A 23111-nucleotide genomic window follows, 5' to 3' on the forward strand; every position below is an offset into this window, starting at 1 on the left:
AAGAGCTTAGCTTGCCGTCCCTTAGAAGCTCCGTAGAACAGGCAAAATGGATGCTTTATAGGAAATGTCAGATGGCGGAGCCTCCATCAATCTACAATTTGATAAATCAGGAAATTGAACGAGCCACTATCATAAGCCTAACGAAATGGAAAAATGATAACATCCGAGTGTTGAAACAAATACAGGAGAACGAGGATACACTAATCAGCAATCCGAAACAAGTCCTCAAAAAACTACGAGAATACGATTGGATATTAACTTTGGAAATTGCAGGAAAAAATAAATTAACTGCTCACCTGCCGCCAAATGTTAAAAGACTAAATGAATTACAAGAATTCATCAAAAAATTCCCTTGTAGGAAGGGGAGAGACATGCTGTTACGTGCTCGCCTCAATCTTCTGCCTACAAACGAGATCTTGGCAATAAGAGGCAAAGCCGCATCTAACTTTTGTCGTTTTTGCAATGCACAAGAAATAGAATCGATACGACATTTACTTCTAAAATGTGCCGCGAACCAACAAGTAAGAAGCCGTTACTTGAGACATATTTTTTCGGACTTTATTATAGCTGATGAAGATGCTTGTTGGGCTTGTTTAATGGGAGGAGATGAGACAAAATGGCAGATAGCTACGTACAAAATATTGGAATCAGTAAATCTGCCACGGACATAGTCCGCGACAAAGGCACATTTTAGCGAGACCATCCGTTTTATGTGAATTTCATGACAAAATGTCACTTTGTAAAAATCTGTTGATTAAATACAAATAAAAATAAAAAAAAATTTAAAAAAAATGTAAACAAAATCACACAAAAAAATGCTGAAATTCTAGATTAACTTGCACCACACGTTAAATAAAAAAGGCGACAATCCTGTTCTTTTCAGGGCAAAATAATTGCGCGAGAACTCCTTTTTCCACAAAATGCTAACGTCCGCATTAAAAAACAAGAAATATTTAACGTTATGGCCAAACCTGCCCTCTCGTGGCTCTTATGTATATTTCTAAATAGAAAAGAAACATCAATAAATTATCATCTGTGCATTCTGTCGGTTCTGTATAGCTTTTCAGGGCAAATGTATTTTTGTGCTTGTGTACAGTAGTACTTTCGCTCCGGGAACATCCAAATGCTTTGCAGTAAAAATTGTCCTGGAAATAATTAGAAACTGTTGTTGTTATAACCACTGGCCTTAAGTGTTGCTCTATGTATACCCGTACCTGACATGGCATGTTAAGAAATTGCTGCCTCCGTCCAGCACGCTCTCGCTGCATAGGGAATGGACTGCTCATAGGCTACATAAAAGACAGCAACCCACGGTTAAAAGGTCGTGCTTGTGGTGCGCCTGCACTAACCTACACTCAATGAGCAAGAGATGCTTCGGGTGATCGGTTGCACTTTAGAAAGTCACTAAATATAATTGCACATAGGTTCGTTAAAATTTGTTTTTTATTCTATTCTAACATGGACACAATCAAACTACACAATTATTGATACATTATCTTATGTTCCAAAATCAGAAGCAGTACAAAAATATCAATGTTGTAGGTACTTTAGACAATGATTGAAAGTAGTAAGCACGTATTGTTGATGCCAGAACGAAGCATTGTTATAAAATAACAAACGATACATCTCAGAACTGAACATGGCAGCTATGACAGCCTACCACATATAGAAGTGTGCATGTACTTGCAAACCATGTCAGAATAAACGGGTCATCCAACGGGAAAAGTGGGAAAATGTCCCCTTCATAGAACGTAGGCGATGCTTGAAAATACATAGTTATGTGGATTTAAACATTTCTCTGCACACAAGGCTCCTGGCGAGTCTTCCAGGTAGACTCTCTTCCCACACTGCATATTAGGGACCAATGTGTTGGACATTCCATGATTTCTTTGGTTGAGCACCAGTAAACAATGTTACGGGTCATGGGCCAACCCAAGTGGCAGGAGTAAACTGAAATGCATTTGCAGGATTCATTCTTCAACTGTGTGCCTTCTGGACACCTGGTCTGCTTTCGAAGACAGCGGGGAAGTGCTATCAGATCCAGAGGAGGCCGCTTTCGAAGCTTTGCTCACATAGTTCTTTCTTTTTCTAGGGTTCCTGGCTCTTTTTAATTTCATCCGGTTTTCGAAACGAATCAGGTCTTCCCGCCCAAGCTCAATCATATGTTCCTCCCAGGAATTCATTTCATGTTCATATCTGATCTTGTCATCTTCTGCAAGCTGAACGTATGGCTGCAAAATAAAACCAGCCTTTCAGATTTGAAAAGTACTTTCATGATTAATCTACTGCATACATTAAATATAAAATCAAAGCAAAAGACAGCTCAAAAGTTGAGGTGGGTTCTATAGATTTCACAAACGCTCCTCCCAGAAGTAATGAACAAAGCCACTTTCTGGGTAACTTACTTTTTACTAAGCCCTCGACTTGGAGAACGCTCTGCGAGTAATATGCCTTCACCAATAGTACTAATTTGCTATTTCAGTGGTTTCTTCCAAATAAAATTATTCCACAAAATGATACACAAAAAATAATTAAAAGGATGACATACAATTTATGTTTGTTCACAGTTGCGATACAAACTTGTAAACTATATACCGTTAATAAAAACCTGTTTTATGGGCTAAAGTGTTTTCACAATTTCGTCCTGCACTTTATTTTCAGACCCGAAACGCAATTAATATCATGGGCACTATATTAACCTATATAAGGCCGGGCGGATTCGGGGTATTGTTTTCTATTCGTAATAATATCCTTAGAACTGTGAAAATTATAAATCATTTTAGCACTGTATTAAATTCAATAACGGAATATTGTTTACAAGTTTTCATTGCAGCTGCTAACTCAAATTGTCATATGAATTGGTGCACATTTGAAAAGTATATTGTATGCCAACCTGTTTCATAGCACAGTTTTATTCCGAATATACTAATGAAATGGAAATGGTAATTTGTTAAGGTCATACAAATATCTGCATACACTATGTTTAAAATGTACATTGTTCATGTTCGCGTTGAAGCAACTCGGATAGCAAGCAGTCTTGAAATATTTGATTGGCATCTAGTCTTTGCTTGTTACACGAAATGGGGAAAAACAGAGAAATACATAATGAACTGTTGAAGTAGTATGAACTGAAAGGGTACACAAAGTTGGGATCCTTGATAGCCTGGCTGGTTATAAGTACATCTAGTTCATTTGTAGCCTCAGCAAATCCATAAAACGTCGAGTGCCCGAAACTTGCCTTCATTAAGGCGTGTTTATTCTAGATTCATGAAGATGTAACTAGATACATGTTGCAAAATGTCAAGAAGAGTTACTGTGAAATGTTAAGCACACAGCTAGCTGTTCATCCAGGGGACTTGGATCATGAGAATGTCACTTTGAAACTAATTCTATGCAAAGAGGAAATCTGATCAATACCACCTGTAAGCCAATATCATTGTATGTTAAACAAAGACTACTGATTTCACCCATGGAAACTGTTCAAGATCGAATGGGGACCGTCTGGATGCTTCCGTTACTTTAATTTGCTATGCTCAACTTACAAGGGCATTTGCTTTTTTGGTTGAAGCCACATATCATAGAACCTTTGTTATGTAACACACTCAGGGCCCCATTTACAAACGTTTTAATTCACTTGCGAGTGCTAATTCAGTACACTATGTTATGTTATGTTATTTTGCATTTATATAGCGCCTTATATACCATTGGTATGGTCTGAAGGCGCTGGTAGGTTGAACGCCCTTGGGAACCGAAGTTCAGGTCAGTAAAGAGAGTAGGGGGGAGTCAAAAAGTGCGTGTGCGCACCATGTATGTGTGCAGCTGGTGCGAAAACAAGTGGTAGCTGCTTCTTAGCTGTAGGTGTGGTGGTTGAGAGATCATGAGTATGTGTTCGCTCTGGTCGGCTTTATCCGGAACGAGTGTGGCTGCGTTAGGCCTGAGAGGAACGCCTGGCTGGGTGGTGAGAAACCAGCGATGTTTACTTGGAGTGATGTGGAGTAAGCGGGAGATGTAGATATGAGAACAGTTATACCGAATGGTGTCATAGTATCTCTGTGTTCTAGATGAGTGGTGGTGTAAGGGAGAGAGTAAGCGTGGGGTGTGGCGTGATGTATGTTTTCAAGAGTTTCCTTCATTCCAAGGCATGTTAAGTATCGTCCGTTGCACATAATCGTCCGTTCCACACATTCGTCCAGTCCGCACCCTACGTTTGGTTCGCACCCTCGTCCAGACCGCACACTTCGTCAGGTCTAGACACTTGTCGAGACTATATGCTCGTGTAGTTTATCCACTCGTCCAGTCTACATACTGGTCGAGGTAGGACACTCGTTCAGTCCATAAACAGTCATGCGCTCCCCACACTCATGCGTTCCCCACACTCATTCGCTCTCAAAATCATCTGCTCTCAAAGTTATCCGCTCACCACTCTCGTCCGCTCTCCACTCTCAAACCGCTCTCCGCACACTCACCCGATCTCCACTCTCACATCATCTCCGCTCTCACCCGATCTCCGCTCTCACCCGATCTCCGCTCTCACCCGATCTCCGCTCTCACCCGATCTCCGCTCTCACCCGATCTCCGCTCTCACCCGATCTCCATACTTATCCGCTCTCCATAGTCCTCCGCACTCCATGTTTAAAACTGAATGTTTAAAACTGACAGTTAAATAAATTAATAAGTATTTAACAAAGAAACCTTGAGTGTAAGAGTTTATTTGATCACCAGTGATTGTAGACTTCTGTGTAACATCATTACATCTCACATTCCCTCTTGATATAAGCCTGGTTGCTCAGTTCCGCTAACCAAAAACTGCAGTACATACTTATAACAAAGGTTGGTTTTGCTTACACGTGTAGTCATAGTTGTGTGTTGTGGTCCCAAAGGGTACTGCATACAAACTTTGCCAAACACCTTTTTGTATCTTCCTTCCTAGAGACTAGAAAGTAACCACAGGAAATTTTGATTTCTTCTGTTTTGCAAGACGTTAAACCGATACGAACTGCCTTTTAGCTAGGGCTGGGTTTTTAACTTTTAAAAGACTTGCTGTGCTGCGAAACTGCCTCTAGAACCTATAGCTCTACTAGGATAACACTAACCACACTAGTGGAAAATGAACACAAGTGAGTTACCCCACAGGCTTTGCATAGGTCGATTCGTCGCAAACGCAGGAATTTTGGATAGGGGGAATGTTGCTTACAGTCCATTTGAATTGTTTAACAACATGGAATACTTGGTATTGGCCAGTCTGGATTTCGCTCAAAGCATGGCACGGAAACTGCTTTGTTAGACTTGAAGTCTAATGTTATTAAAAATGTAGACAAAGGTCACAATGCACAGCTTCTGCAGCTGAATGGCTGTGTTTGATTTAGTCGATCACGACCTATTGATAGACTGACTGGCCAGGAAAACGAAATGCTATGAGAAAGCTGTTAAGTGGTTTAAATCTTTTCTTCAGCCAAGACAAGCTAAAGCTATCAAGAAGGATTATCAATAGTCCCCTGTGCTTCCTACATGTGGTGTACCACGGGGGTCATGCCTCTCTCCTTTATTATTTAATGTGTACATCAGATCTCTGTGTGACCTTTTGGATGATCTCAGCGTGCAGTTCGCCAACTATGACCGCAGATTCTCCTTGCACTGTCTGGGGTGTACTCCAGGGATGTAGACATCGTTAAAGTCTTTTTGGCAGTTCAGTCTTGGATAGCGTTAAACTCCTTAGCATTAAATAAGAAGACTGAACTGACCCAAGGCTGAAAAAATTGGATTACCAATATTTCCAAATTTCTGATTGCGGGCAACACCAGTCCTGCTGCCCAGCATGTTAAAACGTTAGGGGTCTAAACTTGGATTCCCAATTAACCAACAAACATGTGGCACATTTAAGCTCATCCTGTTCATATATGATTAGATTGTTTTGGCAAATACGTCTCTATCTGAACAGAATAGGGCGGTAGTAGCTGCTGCCACCATTAATGCAATACTCTATTCTTGTAATGGTCTCTTAGTTGGCACTTAAAACTGCAAACTATTCAGCATGGGGCAGTGCAAGCAGCAAGCAGTTTTTGGGCTCTTGCGGCACTCCCACGTGTCTAAGGCCTGTCGAAAGCTACACTGGCTCCTAGTGGAATAGAGATTCTGGCACAAGTGCTTGTGAGGTAATGCCACCTCCTACCTTAGCACACGTATTGAAAATGCCCCTATAAGAAACTCTGAATTCTAACAAGGATGCCCTTTTATACTATCCACGTTTCTCTAAAGAAATTTGGGGGAACGAGTTTTGATGGTTGGGCTCCTTTGCACTGAAAATGCATTGCACATTTCTTTGAGGACAATTCCTTCTTCATCTCAGTTTAAGAAAGGCCTGGAGACTTTTCTCTTTGGCAAAAGCAAAAATTAATACAGCTTGGATCTTTCCACGTAGATATGTGTTCTCTGTTAATCTGGTCAGCGCTCTGATGCCTCCAGGTGTGTGGCGCTATATACAAATTAAAAAGAATAGAATGCACCAGCGCCATCCATATCCCAGAGCGCATTCTTTCATGAGGTGCGCACTTGCCCCCACAGTGCATACCAGGCACAGAGTGCAATGCAGACCAAATCCGATTGTTAATGAGTCTTGAAAGGCCCCTAAGTGTGAAAGCCCACCCACAACATGCGTGGGTGCTAGAGACCAATACACGTCTAAGTGTCAGGCAACTCAAACATGCATGAAGGAGAGGACTGCTGGCCCATTTTGCCTGAAGTCAGTCTCTTTCGCTGTATGCAAGTCCCCTCTGTAAAGCTGGACCTTGCATATAGGGGTGTTGCGGCCACTAAATAAGAGACCTCACATGTTGCAGCTGCAGTCCTTTGTAAGACCGTCTGCATATTTCAAATCTAACAAATCTAACATCCTGAAGAACAGTGACAGTCTATACCAGTCTACACCAAAACCGCATTGTTCCAGTGAAAAAGTCCTCGGTAAAAAAGCACAATGTACTATGCAAATGTGTTAAACCTTTTGTTTGTATAATGGATTTCCTGTATCAAGTCAGCTAGACAACAATCTCCGTTTCACAAAAGAACAATGTTAATGTCTTATACCTTAATATTACACACAATACGTTGATGCATACCTCCCACTTGGCACTTTGAAGAGAAACACTTGTGTAAAGGCGCGTTATATATAACAAATCATATAACCGAGAGGAAACAATCTGCCCTATACAATAACGGTATGATTAAATAGGTCACAAGTGCCCAGCATGACATCACTGAAGTGGAACATGTATGTTTGTACCGTGGCTGATTGACAAGAACCAAATCACCTCCATTTTCTCACCAGGGAACGGGTTTGGATAAACGCCCATGGGGACTGGGGTTTATCTAGAACGTAACAAGTATACCCTTCATTGGTTTTGTCTCCTTAAATAAGACAATAGGACAAATAATAAAGAGCTAAGCTTTTATCAACCGTGTGGATACTGTTCCAAATCCTCTTCACATGCATATTAAGGAATGCAAAATCGGGACGTGGGTCCAACATATATCAAGAAGCACTTTCTCTAAACCAAATGTTCTCCCACCCCCCAGATCTCACAGCATGTAGCCAATGGTAATGGGTTGAGTCTCCAGACTTTCCTCCCCATCTGCCAATTCATAGGTTGTTGTACATGGGGATAATGTATCCATCTATTCGAGGGACACAGACCTGCAGCGAGAGACCGAGAAAATGCCAGCGAGAGACCCAGAGAAAGACAGAAAGAGGCAGTGAGACAGAAAGATTTGGTCCCAAGTTAGAAAATAGTTTTAAAAAACCCAAAATCAAACAAAAACGATTTAGAAAGACTGCTCTGTGACCGCACAGACTGGTCTTTTTTAAATTGAACTGTCAGCCCCTGCAATGCACAAGAGGGTGCGCAGGGTCTGACAAGCACGCCAGGACCCGGAAGCGCCGTCAGGTAAGAATATATATATCAGTTAAAAAAAACTTTGTTAAAAGGGACGTTATGGTTAAGTTGCGCTACTAAAAACCAATGAAATTCACTACGAAGAACTTTAACGGGACATTATGGTTCCAAGTAAAACCAGAAAACCCCTGAAATTCGCCAGTTATGGTAAGCTAAGCAACCATAACTCGCGCCACCACTGTGCACTGCTAAGACTAACACCCAGGACATCAAAGATGACATCACAAATGTCATTGATGAGTGTTCACAGTAACTCCGCCCTGTACTGGGAGTTCTTTTAACCCATGACACATCAATGAACACAGAAAAGGTAACTTACACAGATGCTAGTATTTACATTCCGCCATCTTGGAAAGTGCAAAGTGCAAAATATCTCATATTACCTTCATGGATAGCATTCATACGGACCTCTATTACTATTCACGAGAGAATCGCTAACTGATATGCAATAGAAGTGTAGTTTAAATTTTCATCAAAAAAATATTTTTTGACAATTTAAAACTATCGTGCGGCCAACATGGACAATTCGAGCAGTAGTTATACTATTAACGTCTTAGGGACGCTACACATGATGATATAAACATAGATAAAATCCTGTAGCATTGATTATAAACCAGACCTTTGGATCAGAAAAAAATAATTATGTAATGGTAGAGGGCAATTGTGTGACGTTTTGTAGTTCTATATGCAGAAAACAATTTTCTAATAAAGTGGTAGCAGCATAATGCGATGGCCAGAATTATATTGTGGTCATCAATTAAAGTGCTTTACTAAAACCATGTTTCTGCATAGCACAATATTGCCCATAGTAAACTAGAGCTCAACAATCGTCTTGTATGGCCACAATTTAGTCACCATGAAGGATGTAAATTGGCATATGTCACAAATAACATCAAAGTACATTTTGGTTCAACTATTCAATTGTAAACTGTGTAAATGGGTGTCATCTGGGAAAAGACATAAGGTTTAAAATAAGAATCAACCAACAAAAAACCATTACGGGAAGACAGGCAAGGAAAGGAGAAACCAATTCAGGAAAGAGAAATAGTCAGCATAAAAGTTTTAAACATGAGCAGTAAGTTTCGCTGACCCATAGAGCACAAAAATAATAGTAATGGACCAGTGAACCAATTTGATGGCCGTTTTAGACCAGACTACATGGAGAGGAGATGTTCATACTGGGCTCGATGGATCATAATATGGGGAGCAAATTGTCATATCTTAAGTTCCCAAAAAAGTATACAGTTCCTCATCCACGTTATGGCCCCTCGGGTTTTTGCTCTCAAAGTCTATGATGTATCTAGTCTCCTCCTGTCGTCGTAGTTTTTCATTATCGCCTCCTCTCGGGCCGCTGGTAATTTTATGGACACCAAAAAACCTGAGAGTACTAGGATCTCCATTGTGAAACTCCGTAAAAGGTTTTGCCATGGGATATGCGTGGTCCTTATTGACTATTGCTCTAATGTGTTGCAAAATATGTATTTTCAATTTGCACTTGGCGCAGCCCACATACCATTTTAGGCAAGGGCACTTCAGGACACATACCACAAATTCTGATTCACAGGTGATTTTACTTGTGATCTGTATTTCTGTCAACAAAATTGGGTGAATTGGATGAGTATAACTCTTGCAGTAGGACGCATATTTACATGCTTTACATTTGTAAAATCCTTTTTGTCCGCCTACAAGCCAATTACTGCTTGTGAATGTCTTTTCAGAAGCCATATAGCTTTGGACCACTAAGTCTTTAATGGCCAAACTCTTACGAAAAGTAATGTCTGGTCGTTCATTCAGCATGTTACCAAGATCTTTATCCACTTTAAGAACCTTCCAGTACTTCGTGATGTTTCTTATGATGGATGAATGGCTTCCGAATGTCAGTATTAGCCTGGTGGTATCCTTACTTGTACTATTCCGAAAATTGGATTGAGATGTCGTCAGTAGGGTTTGTCGATTCATATCCCTGACCTTCAGGTAAGATCTTTCAATCACCAGTTTAGGATACTTCTGTTTCAAAAAGTTTTGAGCCGTGATCTGGCTTGCTGAGTCAAAGTCTTTAACATCACTGCAATTCCTTCTAATACGTATAAAATTCTCCATACCGAATGCTCCATAAAAGACTTTTTGGGTGTGCGCTATTTGCGTGGAGTGGGATGTTGGCTCCCGTTATTTTGCGATGTAATTCACACCCAATTTTTTGATCAGTGATTTTTACCTTCACATCTAAAAAGACGATAGATTGTTTACTGTGTTGTTCGGTGAATTGCAAATTCAATTCATTAGCATTGAGGAGTTTGACAAACTCTTTCCAAGATTGAGCTGTGCCATCCCATACAATGAATAAGTCGTCAATGTAGCGTAACCACAAAACTATTTTGTCAGTGAAGGTCTCATTTTCTTCGGCCCATGCTACAGTTTTTTCCCATTTCCCCATCAAAATATTTATGTGTGTGTGTGTCATGATGCCTACCCCCGGGGAACCAGACCAGGTCCAGCAACCCCCGGAAGCAGGCATCAAGTTATTTTGAGCAAGCCCAAAAACCCCTGCTAGGGGCTGTTTGGGTGCGGTCCTGGCGCCTATGGCGCCAGACTCATATGGAGAGTCAGTCCTGGCGCCATAGGCGCCAGTCTCAGAGTATAACTTACCTGATGCAGACCATGCTGCAAGCTTACCTGATGCAGACCATGCTGCAGAGCTCCAAGCCAAATGAGGCTTGGAAGGGACTATTTTACCTAGGGACTATTTTTTACTCGGGTGGGGCTGGGGAGGAATACTTACCTGGGACTACTTTGGAGGCTATTTAAACCACGCCCGAAGAGCAGCACACGCTTCGCATTATTCTGCATCCAGCAGCGTAACGCTCACCGTGTCTGCAAACCTGCATCCAGTCTTCTGCCACGCCCGCCTCGAGTCTGCAGCTCCTAGAAAAAGGGAGGAACAGAAGGAGAAGAGGTTGGAATAAGAGCAAAACCTTCGATCCTTACCTGAATTCTGGATCAACTGCGCCTTCGAGCTGGAAGAAAGAAGCATTTACGCGCGCCGCCTCACCTGCTGCAGCGCCGCGCTGAACTCACCGGCCTTTGCAGCATCCTCACGATCCACTGCATCCTTCTGCACGTTCCCGCAGCACTCTGGCACCTAAGGGGAACACAAGAACAGCAAAGGTGAGCCAAGGGAATAAACAGAGGCAATAGTAACTACCCCCATAAACTTACCCTATTACCGCCGGGGGTACTATTCCTCTTCACGGGTCGGCGCAGTCTCCATTGCATCCTCGTCGTACCCCGGCCCCCAAGGGGAACAAAAGGAGAACAAGGTGAGACGAAGGGACAAACAAGGGGAACTCTTCTCACCACAATAGGCTTACCTAATTTTACCGCCAGAGGCATTATTCCCCGAACTTAATATTTTCTCTCCACACCTGAATAAGAGAGCAAGCCACAGGTTACATTCTGGCCTTATTTTATTGAACTGTGTAGGATAAGTCAAATCCTTACCTGAACTTCGTCAGCTACCACGAGGAACCCTTCGCTGGGGTCAAGCTGCAAACTGCAAGGAATCGGATAAGAGTGAAAGTCAGACATGTGAACTCTTACGAACTACATACTTTTCGGAGTCAATATTGTTCTGGAACTCACCAATTCCTTCAAGCTAGTGAAGCAACTGGTTATCAACGCGCCCCTGCGCTCAATGCAGGATGGAGAGCTCATCTTTTCAAACCATCAGGTGAGACTATAAGAGGGGACATCAAAGGTGATCTGTGGGGAGAACAACGTGGGTGGGGGGTTTACGCTCAACCCCACAAATGGTTAATTCCCTTTCTCCATTTACAGAAGAATATTCCTACAGGCCAAGCAAACAAAGCTAGGTGGGCCAGTCCAGTCCGTCATCTCGGCCCTACGCGTCACATTGGTGGAGACCGCAGCTGTCCAGTTCAGACCGACGCCTCTGTGGGAGCCAGGGGAGTGTAACAGTGTGTGCGTCTGTGTAAGGGAAAAAGCAAAATGGCCCCTTCCTGCAAGAGGGCAGAAGTAGGATTGCAGGACATAAGGTTGTTCTGCCTTTTAAGGCCTACTCCCCTATCCCCACCCCCCCCAGACTAACAGACTTCTCTAAGGTCTCTTATCACCTTAGGCACACACAAATCCCTAACAAGCAGCCACCATATGCCTAGCCATTAGCCAGTGAACACTAATCACATTGAGTAAGCTTCTCATCTTTAGCCCTTTCACATTCCCCCCAAAATTAGCTACTAACCAGCCCCCCCCCCCGCCAAGCACACAAACAGAACGCCTGCACCCATTACCACCACAGGTTTCCCATTTGCCTCTCTTGCCTCTCCCACTAATAACCCCCTCCTTGTTTTTATACAGAGCCACATGCAGCAAGCCCAAACATGGCAGAAGTGCGCTATCACACCACTTTACATTACTTTTGTAATCCACACCAAAAGGACAGTGCCTGGCACAGTGCCCTGTCCAGGGACATAGTGCCCCAGTTCACTATTAGGGTTTGAGTGCCATTCACTCTCTTTCTAAAGGGATCTTACACTCATGTCCTTGCTCCTCTTTCTTTTCCCAACTAAGGGATAGAATGCCGATCCCACTACAAGGTCCCCCTTTTTACTCTAGGGGTATAGTGCCCTTCACATTAAGGACCAATATGGCACCCTTCATACCCAAGGTAGACTCAATGTCTTGGATGTATAGGGGGCAATGCGCTGAAGGTCCCTACTCCGATTCAGCAAACTTTTCAAGGGTCGTTGTCCCAGGCATTTCATGGTTCTCCACACTAGGCCCTTTCAAAGCCTTAACCCCTATTCCACTCTATCTGGCCAGTAGCTGCCCCTGCTGCTGTAGTGTTGACTCATATCATCGCTTGGTTGCTTTCAGGTATCTGGATTTCCGGTCACTGCAGACTCTCCTGCAGCCAACCTCCACCTCTGTTGTGATTCTGCCCCTTGCTTTTAGAGTCCTTGCCTCCTTACTCCTTCACACTTCTACGGGGCGATTGGCTATTTGTGGTAGCTCGCTGAGGAGTCTCTACATTGGCTGTATGCCTGAACGTCTCTTCTTCCTACTGGAGGCCATTTTAACTACCGGCTGGATCCAGTCTGCATTATGGCTCTCCATAGGGTCTTCACCATCCTTGCCCTGGCCCCCTCAGTTGCCAGAGTCTGCAGCACGCCCTAGGTATTGGCACCTCTCTCAGCTGCTACACGCTCCAGTCTCCTGTTTGTGGGTAGGCACTTGTGCTCATTTCTTGCGGTTTCTGGGTGGTAGCCCATGTTGCATCGTCATCTCTCTCTAGGGCGTCCTATTTGCCTCCAGAGTAAGTCTGTTGGAAGCGGTGCTCGTCCGTTGGTCTCAGAAGGGCTTTAGGTGCTGCTATCTGATCACTGCCTTCTTCCAGTTGATCTTCCTGCTTTATTTATTCAATGAAAATTACAGGCAAAACAATGCCTTTTTGGCACAAAAAATGCTTACAAAACTTTAACACTGATTTTCAGAGTGGAGGACCAGTACTCTTAACAATGGGTCAGAGGATATGGATGTAAGACCAGATGCTGCAGGGGTGGTGTAAACATGAACCAGCGGCAAGAGCATGATATAGGAACCAGATAGTGGCGCTAAGAGCAGTTTTAGGATGAATAGGTGAAGGGTAAGTGCTGTGCGGTTTGCGTAGGGAGGCATGGGGAGAGGAGAGCAAGGAAATGTGTCGAGGAAAGCTATGCAAGTGGTTCTTCAGTAAGGAGGAGCGCTAGGAGTTTGGATTTAAATACAGAGAGTGAATGTACTGCAGAGAGGGACAGGAAGAGTAAGTAAGGAAGAAATGAGTGGAAGAGAGCAGAAACGAGGGAGAGTGGAAGGGGCATGAGAGGTGGCAAGAAGGTGAGCAGATAAATATAGGGAGCCAGGGGAGAGTAGGGAGTGAGATGGGCCGATAGGTAGGGTGGGGAAAGTCCCTGAATAGTTTTGAAGATGAGAATACGTTTATACTTTACCCTCTGTCTCATACATAACCAGCCTAAATTAAGACAGGCTGGGGAGGTGGAGGTGAAGTGGGGAAAATTGAAGATTGTACAGACAGCAAAGTTGAGGACTTTGTCGAGAGCATAGTTGGAAAGGCCCAAGACTAGACTGACAGTAATCCGATTGATTGAATACTAAAGATTAGGTGCTTAGCAGTGTTGAAGGGAAGATATCCTATTTTTCTGATGTGGAGGAGATCAAGTCTGACCCCAGTGGCAGATTTGGAGATGAAGAGCGAGAAGGTTTCGCGCGTAAGCCAAGTAGGGAGAGAAGAATAGAAAAGGGGGGGTGGGGGTGGGGCGAAGAGATAGCTTGTTTGGATAGGAAGTAGAGAACTTCAGTTTTTTAAAGGAGTTGAGCATGAGTGAATGAGATGCCATCCAGCATTTGATGGCGGAGAGACAAACATTTTTGACCATAACTCATTAGATAATGGGGGAAAGGAGAAGATCGGTGTGTCATAAGCGAAGAGTTGATGGGAGAATCCATAGGAGGAGATCAAACTGCCAAGTGCAGAGGTATAGAGAGTGAAGAGAAGTGGTTGCAGGACTGACCCTTTTTCAATGATTGGATAGATTCATATTGCATACTTAATGAACTAGACCACATCTAGGCGCAGGTTATACAATGCTTCACTGTCTAATCAAAGTTGATAATCACAAGAAGACCACCTATTACTGGAAAAGGATCAAAAATATAAACTATTACTGGAAAATGAAGGCTTTCAGAGCTTTTCTAAAAGCTCTGAGATGTCAAATTGCACAGGGATAGTAGGCAATCCACAACCATGGCCCATAGACAGAAAAATGTATGTTCCCTCTGGACGCAACAGGTTGTAAGAGGATTCAATTCAACACTACAGCTAAGTGAATGCCTAGTCGGGGATACTGAATGGAAACCCTTATTGATATATCTTTATGTCCAGTTCATGCGTTCTGGATGACTACCCCTATATAACACCCCTCCCTGGGAATCCCCCTGACCCCACTGAGCCAAGAAGTAGTTCTGTTTTGCAAGTTAAAAGGTTTATTTGATAATTTAAACAATATATATATATATATATATATATATATATATATATATATATATATATATATATCACACTTTATAATAATTTAATAATTGAATATCACACTGAATCTGAGCAGTAATCAATAATGGATAGTCTGGCACTAGCACACTTGTGAATAGGAACAGAAGAATAAGGTGGTAGAGAATGCTTTATATAAGTTCAGATGGATGTAATGTTGAATGAAAATGCAATACAGAAAATACTCAATATGATTTCAACAAAGCAATGTAATCACTTTTCTCTGGCAATCCCCTCCCCCCTTTATGCAATGCAAGGAAATGGAAGGAAAGCACACAGTTCTCAGAAATGCAATCAACTGTAATTCAGTTCACCCCAGCAAGCTTACACTACAGAAGTTGGAAACACAGGCCCAAAATGTTTTTATATGTGCTGGCAATGAAGTGAAAAATATGCTAAAATGCTTTTAATTCCCTCTAGAGGTTCAGGGTGAGTGGTATCAAGTTAATATTAGTCCAGGCTCACTTTAGCAAGGATCTAGGAGTAACTAGCAGGTTAAACGAATTTTTGGCAACTGAAAGCAAGAAAACTGCTGTTTTCACACGTTGAGAAATTTGCAAATCGCGGCAAATTTGCGAGTGCGTTTTTCGCGATTGCGGCAAAACTGCGATTCCCAGCTTTCAGAGGAAAGTTACTGCAAGTCTCTAGGACAAACGGTTACGGAGTTATGAACGATTAACTAAAGGTAGTTTTTCAGATTTGAAATTTTAAAGTTCAAAAAGACAAATGACAGCTAGCAACTAGAAATGACAGGTGACAGCTTTACAAATGACAGGTGACAGTTAGGAGGCAGTTCTACTTAGATTAAAATAGATTGAATTATATTATTTTAACTAAGAGATTGGTTCTGCACAGTTCTGCTGGGTACTCGCAATATATTTTTGAAATAGAATGGGCCTCGCCACGGATCTGGTCAGGTTTTAGACTGGACTCTGGTCTGGTCCCTGCACTTCACAGTGATCTGGGTCAGCTCTCTGGTTCTGCTAACAGCGGTCTGGGTCAGCTCTGCTCTCTCTCTAGCCTCTCTGGATTCTGGAGATTGATGGATTTGAAGTCTGGATCTCTGGATGTGGTATGGTCCGGCAGAGCGCGTTGCAGCAAATGGAATTGAATGTCCCTATCTGTCCTGTCTGTCTGCTTGTATGTGTTTTGAAAATGGGTGTGTGTGCAGCATCACTAAGCTCTACCCCTCTCCACTTGTCATTGGCCACTTCATCCGCTTCCCCTTGATTGGGGGAATGAAATGAAGTGTCATCATGATGAGGTCTGTTTATGATACAGAGAACCCACCCCTGTCAAATTACACACAATCTATATTTTTACCCAAAAGACATATTTGCACAGGTACACATTTGTTTAAAATTACATGCACCCATCACATATCACAGGGGGTATACCCTGTCCAAATCTGCTCTTCCTGGGAGCTTGCATTCAGAAATGGCAACATTTGCACTTTTTAACTGGTTTCGCAATATCGGACATTACCCCAAATTTACACACATGTGCGCAAGGAGTATGGACATTAATTGATGAAGTGTCAGATTTTTAACATGCATACATTTTAAGTAATACCCTCTTAACTGCTAGCTTGCCCCCAGATCGCTCTATGAGTTATTCATCTTTTTCTAAAACCATATTCTGGCTACAGGGGTGTGGTTTCCCCCCAGCACAAGGTTGAATTTCTGGTTTTTCCAGTTCTGCCAAGCCAGCTTGCTCTCACATGCAGTGCTCCTCCCCTTTACTTCCAGGAGGAAGCCACTTTTTACGGCCCCCATAATAAAACATTTGCCCGAGTCAGGACAGGGCTTTGTTTAATTTCCTGCAGAGCCCAGGCAATTCAATCAGGGAAGTGTCATATCCCTTTTGGTGGGAGCAGCAAAAGGCAGATAGGCCTGGGAACACAGCTGTTGTGCAAGTCTCAACTCCTGTCGGGAGTAGCTGGTGGGCAGAATTCAGTTCCTTAAGCCAGGCCCCAGCTAAAATGTCACTTTTTGTTACCCAGTTTAAGTCAAGACAATGTTTACATATGCAGCTAGAATGCTGATTCTAAGTTTAAAACTATGACATTAAAACAATTGCAACCTATGTGACACTCAAAGGTAGGTCACTCATTTCTTTTAAACATTTAGATTTTTAGTGTCTTTCAGTCCAAATTTACTTAAACTGCTGAAATCCACAGCTCAGACAGTCTTGTTATAAACCTTCAAGTCACTTCAGAATATAACTTTAGATTGTATCCACCTCTCAGTAAGTCTTTCTTTGGCTTGCCTTGGGTTCATTTATTCAGTTTTAAACAAAATCTGGTGGTTTTAAAACGCCGGCTTTCTGATAGTGGTGAGTACTGGTACTGCACCCCTTTTTAGGATTTAAGAAAATGAATTCCCCACAATTCTAGGTTGCTTTTGGCAATCAGCATTGCCATTCCCAATGGTTTCAGACTACTGTGTGGGTAGTCCAATGGTGGTTTTAGGCAGTGCCCTTCTGTGCCCATAACATCGGCAAAAATGAGTGGCAGCCTATTCTTCATGCACTTCCCTGGGCATTTTCTGGGAATCTCTGGCCATCAAGATGTTTTCCATGTCAGTACTGCATAGTTTTGAGGTAGGGCTCGGATGTATGGGTAAAAACATCCCACAAGGTGGCAGGAATATCAAAAAGGTACTTATCGGCTGGGCGGAGAACACGAGTAGGCCGATAATGAGAAATGTGATTAACCAAATAAGGGGGAGCAGAACCCTTGGGGAACATCAACAGTAAGGGGGTGAGTGGGGAGATAAGGCTGTTCCAGGACAAGTGTTAGACGGTGGAATATGAAGCAAACCAAGCAAGGGCTTTGTCCCCGATGCCTAGGAGAGATGGTGTTGAGAGAAGGTCAGAAAGTCTCATAGTATCAAAGGAAGCAGAGAGGTAGAGAAGAATAAGAAGAGATGAACGGTTAGCATAAGTTACTGACATTGAGGAGAGCAGACTTGGAGTGCAGCGGTCAGAAGCCAGATTGAAAAGGATGCTGGAGTGCCTGAGTGTGTGTGCAGACAGGATGAACATTGGCATGACAGCTAGGATCTAGGGCAGGTTTCTTAAGGATAGGGATGACAGTACCCAACTAGTAGGATGATGGAAAAGTGGCAGTGTCAAGAGAGGAGTTGAAGAGGGAAGCAGGGTATGGAGCAACACTGTAGCTATGAATTTCACTATGCAGGGATAATGCGTCAATGAGGGCATATGAAGAGTTAGCCCCGAGGAGCAGGTCAAGAATCACGGTTAGTGGGGGCAAAAGAAGAGATTATCACGAGAGGAGGGGTGATGGAGAAAATTGAGAGGGTAGTGAGAGGATACAAGGTAGTTTGTGAGGGTATTTTGAATGTTAGAAATTTCTGAAGCAAAGTTGAGGGATTGAACAAGTTACCTATAACTCCTGTTCTCAAGCATGGGTCTTGGATGGATTCACATGCTCATGAATATTCCCCGTCATCAAGCTGGGAATCCTCAGTAAAAAGACGAAGCAGGTCCGGGTACCAAATCTGCCGTGGCCATGCTGGAGCAATGAGGATCACCTTGCAATGGCAAAGTCTGAGTGTGTTGAGCACAAGTCGCAGGAGTGGAATCGGCGGGAAGGCGTACAGGGAGAGCCCGTCCTACGTGAATGAGAAGGCACCCCCCGGCTCCTCAGCAAGGAAACCTGCCGAGAACCTCTGGCACTGGAGTTGAACGCCATCGTGAAGAGGTCGATCGGGGGTTGACCCCCACATGTGGAAGAGAAAGGATACTTGTACCTGCTAAAGTTCCAATTCATGGCAGGACCGCAGCTCCCTGCGGAGCAAGTCTGCAATAGTGTTCTTGGTGCCCGCCAGGTGAAAGGGGACAATGAACATGTCCTGAAGAATTGCACAGTGCCACAGAAACTGGGCTTCCAGTGAGAGCGTGGGGAGCATGTCCCGCCCTGCTTCCGGATGTAGAACATATGGTGTGGTGTGGTCTCGGCCGTGAAGATCCATACCACCTTCCTCCCGGAGAAGAGTTTGGGATGATTTGAGGGCTCAGAAGACTGCACAGAGCTCCAGGACGTTTATGTGGAGGTCCTTCTCCTACGGGAGCCAGAGTCCTCTGGCGTGCAACTGTCCTGTGCAGGCCCCCCCACCCTTCCAGGGAGGCATCCGTGGTAACCAGTGACCTGCAGCCACCTTGCATTGAAAAACTCTTGGACAGGGCTCATCTGGAGCCTGCAAAAGGGGAAAAGGTGGATGGAGGAGGACATCATGCCCAACAGCGACTTGATTGAGCGTACTGTTGCGGAGTGCGCCTCCAACAGAAGCAGCATCTTTCCCAGGATGGCCATCGCCCTCTACTAGCACCCAGGAACAGAGTTCTGAGATGTCTCCACGCAGGACTTCAGATATTGATGGAGAATCAGAGCTCTGTCAGAAGGTGTATGGTCTCTGCTGCATGCTGGCTCACGTGGGACCAGATGAGCTAGTCACCCAGATAAGGGTAGACGTGGACGCCCTAGAGGTGTAGATGCGCTGCCACCAGGGTCGAGCACTTTGTGAACCCCATTGGTCCAGATTTTATCGGCTGAAGGGCAGGGCCTTTAACTGCTAGTGCCGTCCCTGGACCACAAAGCGCAGGAACCTCCAATACTTCTAGTGAATGGGGATGTGAAAGTATGCGTCCTCCAGGTCCAGAGTGGCCAGAAATTCCCCTTCCACACCAGCTGGTCGCACAAATGCTGCAACGTGACCATCCTGAACCTTTGGAAACTTAAGTACTTGTTGAGACGTCTCCAGTCCAGGATTGGCCACCCACTTCCTGACTTCTTTTGAACCAGAAAGTATCTGGAGTACACTCCGGAGCCCCATAGTCTCTGAGGGGCCAGTTCCTTCGGCCCTTTTCTTAGCATGACTTGATCCTCCAGCAATAGTTGGGCCATGTACAGTTCTTGATGTGCCACAGCAGGAGTGCTACGGCAGCTGTGTTGAAATTCCAAGGTGTGCCCTTGCTGAATAATGTCCAGCACCCATTTGTCCGTGGTGGAGTGCTTCCACTGTTTGACAAAGTTCGAGAGCCGGCCTCGCCATGGGGTGTGAAAGTGGGGGCACGGGTCCACATCCAGTTCAAGCCTGCTTAGCTGTCTGCGTCCTGGCCTGTGGGCGACTACGATAAGACTCTGTTGCCGTAGGCCTGGGAGCAGACCCTGTAGGCATCCTGGGTGGTGGAGAGGGAGGGTTGACAGTAGGGGGTATTGTACCCCTTGGTGGATCAGGGAACCTTTCCGCTTGAGGAATGAAAGGACAAACTCCTCTGCTGCAGGATCCCTAGAGAGCATGCTGTCTCAGTATTAGTCTTGATATTTTGGAGCATCTCATCCACTGCCTTCCTGAACAAGTTGTTCGCGTCAAAAGGCATGTCTATCACCTTGGACTGAACGTCGCCCGGAAGCTTGTGGCCTTCAGCCAAACTTAGCGTGGAAGGGCCACCCCATTGCCCATATGGCGTGACCCAGAGTTTGCTATGTCCACTGCCACCATGATGGCGTGGTCAGAGGCCACCTCGCCCTCCTGGAACAGGGCCAGGGCATCTGCCTTTTTGTCATCCGGCAGGAAATTCAATATCGGCCCAAGCTTGTACCAAAGTTCCCTGTTGTAACTTGACAGGATGGCGAGGGAATTGGCGGCCTTGATGGTGGAAGTTGCGGTGTAAATGATGCGTTTTCCCATCACATCCAGCTTCTTGCCCTCCTGGTCAGGTTACACCATCGAAGAGGACAAAGGATTTGGCGAGCGTTTCCTGGTGGCGGCCGACACCAGAGTCTGGTGATGGCTGTGACCACGAGCTTCTAGGAGCAGCATCCGGGACACTATTTTTTCTCCAGCGGGTCTCTTTTGGATTGCGTGGTACTCTGCATCTTCATAAGGGCCACCCCTCCTCCCAGACGTCCAACAATGGATCTGACATGACAGTCTTCCTCGAGGGCTCACGGCGCTGGAAGAGGAATCCATCTTTCTTCTTCTCCTACGGCACCAGACTCAAGAGCTTTGAAGCCCTTGAGATCATGGCAGGAAAGGAGCCAATCTCATCTGAGGGCGAAGCTCTGGTAGGCTTGTCGTTACCAAGAGGTTTGCTGTCAGCCGGGACAATCAAACTTGTCTGTAAGAGTTGTCATGGTATGCATGCCAGTGTCTCCATGCAGTGGTTCCTCCTCCACCGGGGTTAACTGCCTATGAGGCAGCGTCGGCAGGCACCTCGGGAAGGCTCAGCTTTCACTGAGGTCTGCGAGGACTTTGCCTGGGGTTGAAGTCCAGCAGGATGCCTGGGCAGAAAGCAGGCCGGCCCCGGTGCCGGAGCAGTAGGAAGCCTCTGTTGAAGCTCAGCTGTTTAAGTGTGCAGGGCAGTGAGAATGTCCAACACCACATGCCTGAGTGCAAATGAGAAAGGATCTGGGCGGAAACCTCTTGTAGCAAAAGGCAGGTATGGATCCTGGCGTAGAGAACCTTCCTAGGATATAGGACCTGGGTCACCCTCATGGTCTGAGAAGAAACCCTCGGGCAGCTACTCCTCCTCTGAGCTTCCATAGATGTGGGGAGATTTCCTTGGCAACTCCACTGGAGCCGGTGGAGACACCCTCCCGGGACTCGGCAGAAAATCTGACGGAAGCAGCAACTCCTTCACCCTACCCGAGTCCTTCGGGAAGGAAGAGATGGTTGGAATTTGCAAAATTGGTATAGCCAGCAATGAAGTCGTTTATCAGTACAGCTGATCGAGGTTGTGGAAGTAAAGCCACCTTTGGCGTTGTGGTGGTTACTGTGGAAACTACTGTAAAGACTGGAGGGGGTAGCTGTACTCCTGTCCTCTATATGGCAGAGTAGAAGCACTGAGCACCCAAGCCAAGGTTCTCCATTTGGTAGCTTCGACGAGCAACCAAGGCTTAAAGCTCACAAGAGGTGATGCGGGCTGGTTCTTAAGTACAGTGTAGTCCCCAAGCCCCCAGAATGTCCACACACTAAGTTATGTGTTAACATAGTTCTTTATATAAAAATAAGGTTCAAGGTATATGCATACATTAATAACACTTTGTACTCTGTATATGTTTGCCATATTAGAATTGCCAATGTCTGGTTGGTACCACACTTCGCTATTGATTCCTTTAAAAATACATCAACTGCTGACAGTTATAATGGCATACAAATCAGGCAGCAATGTGTAACAGCATAGATCGTAGGAAGGAAGGCAAGTTAGGTTAAACAATGACAGAATTCTTTCTTTAACTACCAAGATGCAGTTCTGAGTGAGGATCCACCCCACCTGGGTAACCTGTAATAAAGAGCATTAACAAGCCCAGTCCATTCATGTTTAAATAGTCTCGCTTCCTCGTTAAAATGTTCAACCATCCCAATGTGCCCGAGATAGATGGGTTTCTTCGATGTTTTATCAATGGATCCCTCTAGAGTGGACTCCCTTTAAAGCAGGAGACACAGGGCATCAAGATTTCTCAAAGAAAAGTGAACACTTGCGTTGAGACTGCAGCTTTGACTTTGCGGTTCTGTTCGATGATCGATCGTGGAAGTCATGTGAAGATGAGACGTGCGGTCCACCTCGGTGCCGCAAAGATGACTCGGTGATAGATGTAGGCCCAGCCGCGAGCGTCGGGATGGCTTCGGTGATTGGGACTCACCCACAGGTGGACTTAAGATATTCACTCCGTCAGCGTCTTTGTTGGCTTTGGGTGGCGGGAAACCCACCGGCGGACTTCTCCTCGGTCATCGGCTACCTCGACTTTCTCCGGCAGGACAAAGCAGTCAACAGTGACGGCAAGGGAGCCCTTTGTTCAATGTTCTTAGGCAAGGTGGAGCATTGCGGCTCCGGTTGTCGAGCAGCACAGCGTCAAGCTGTCCCTGCTTCTAGGCAACACGACTAGACTGGCTTCGAGCGGTTACGGAAATCCTCTGATCCCCAGTCAACGGAGTTCGATGGCCTCGATGTCCTGGCGCTTTACTTCAAGATTCTCCGTAAACCTCTTATCCGTCGACAGCCTTTCAGGACTTCCT

General features: G+C 44.7%; 1 protein-coding gene across 4 annotated transcripts in view; it reads right to left on the reverse strand.

Moving 5' to 3' along the window:
• Positions 1–1425: 1425 nt before the first annotated feature.
• Positions 1426–23111, reverse strand: part of TFAM (transcription factor A, mitochondrial) — a 438863-nt gene continuing 417177 nt past the window's right edge. For 3 of the 4 annotated variants that reach the window (XM_069611230.1, XM_069611229.1, XM_069611227.1), the window contains one exon: positions 1426–2231. In XM_069611230.1, the coding sequence (XP_069467331.1) occupies positions 1971–2231 (261 nt within the window). In that variant the 3' untranslated portion in view covers positions 1426–1970. The remainder of the gene's footprint in view (positions 2232–23111) is intronic. The other variant, XM_069611228.1, reaches the window with a different exon arrangement.

This window comes from Ambystoma mexicanum, chromosome 8 (assembly GCF_040938575.1).
Source record: "Ambystoma mexicanum isolate Mex_15411 chromosome 8, UKY_AmexF1_1, whole genome shotgun sequence".
NCBI classification, from domain to species: domain Eukaryota; kingdom Metazoa; phylum Chordata; class Amphibia; order Caudata; family Ambystomatidae; genus Ambystoma; species Ambystoma mexicanum.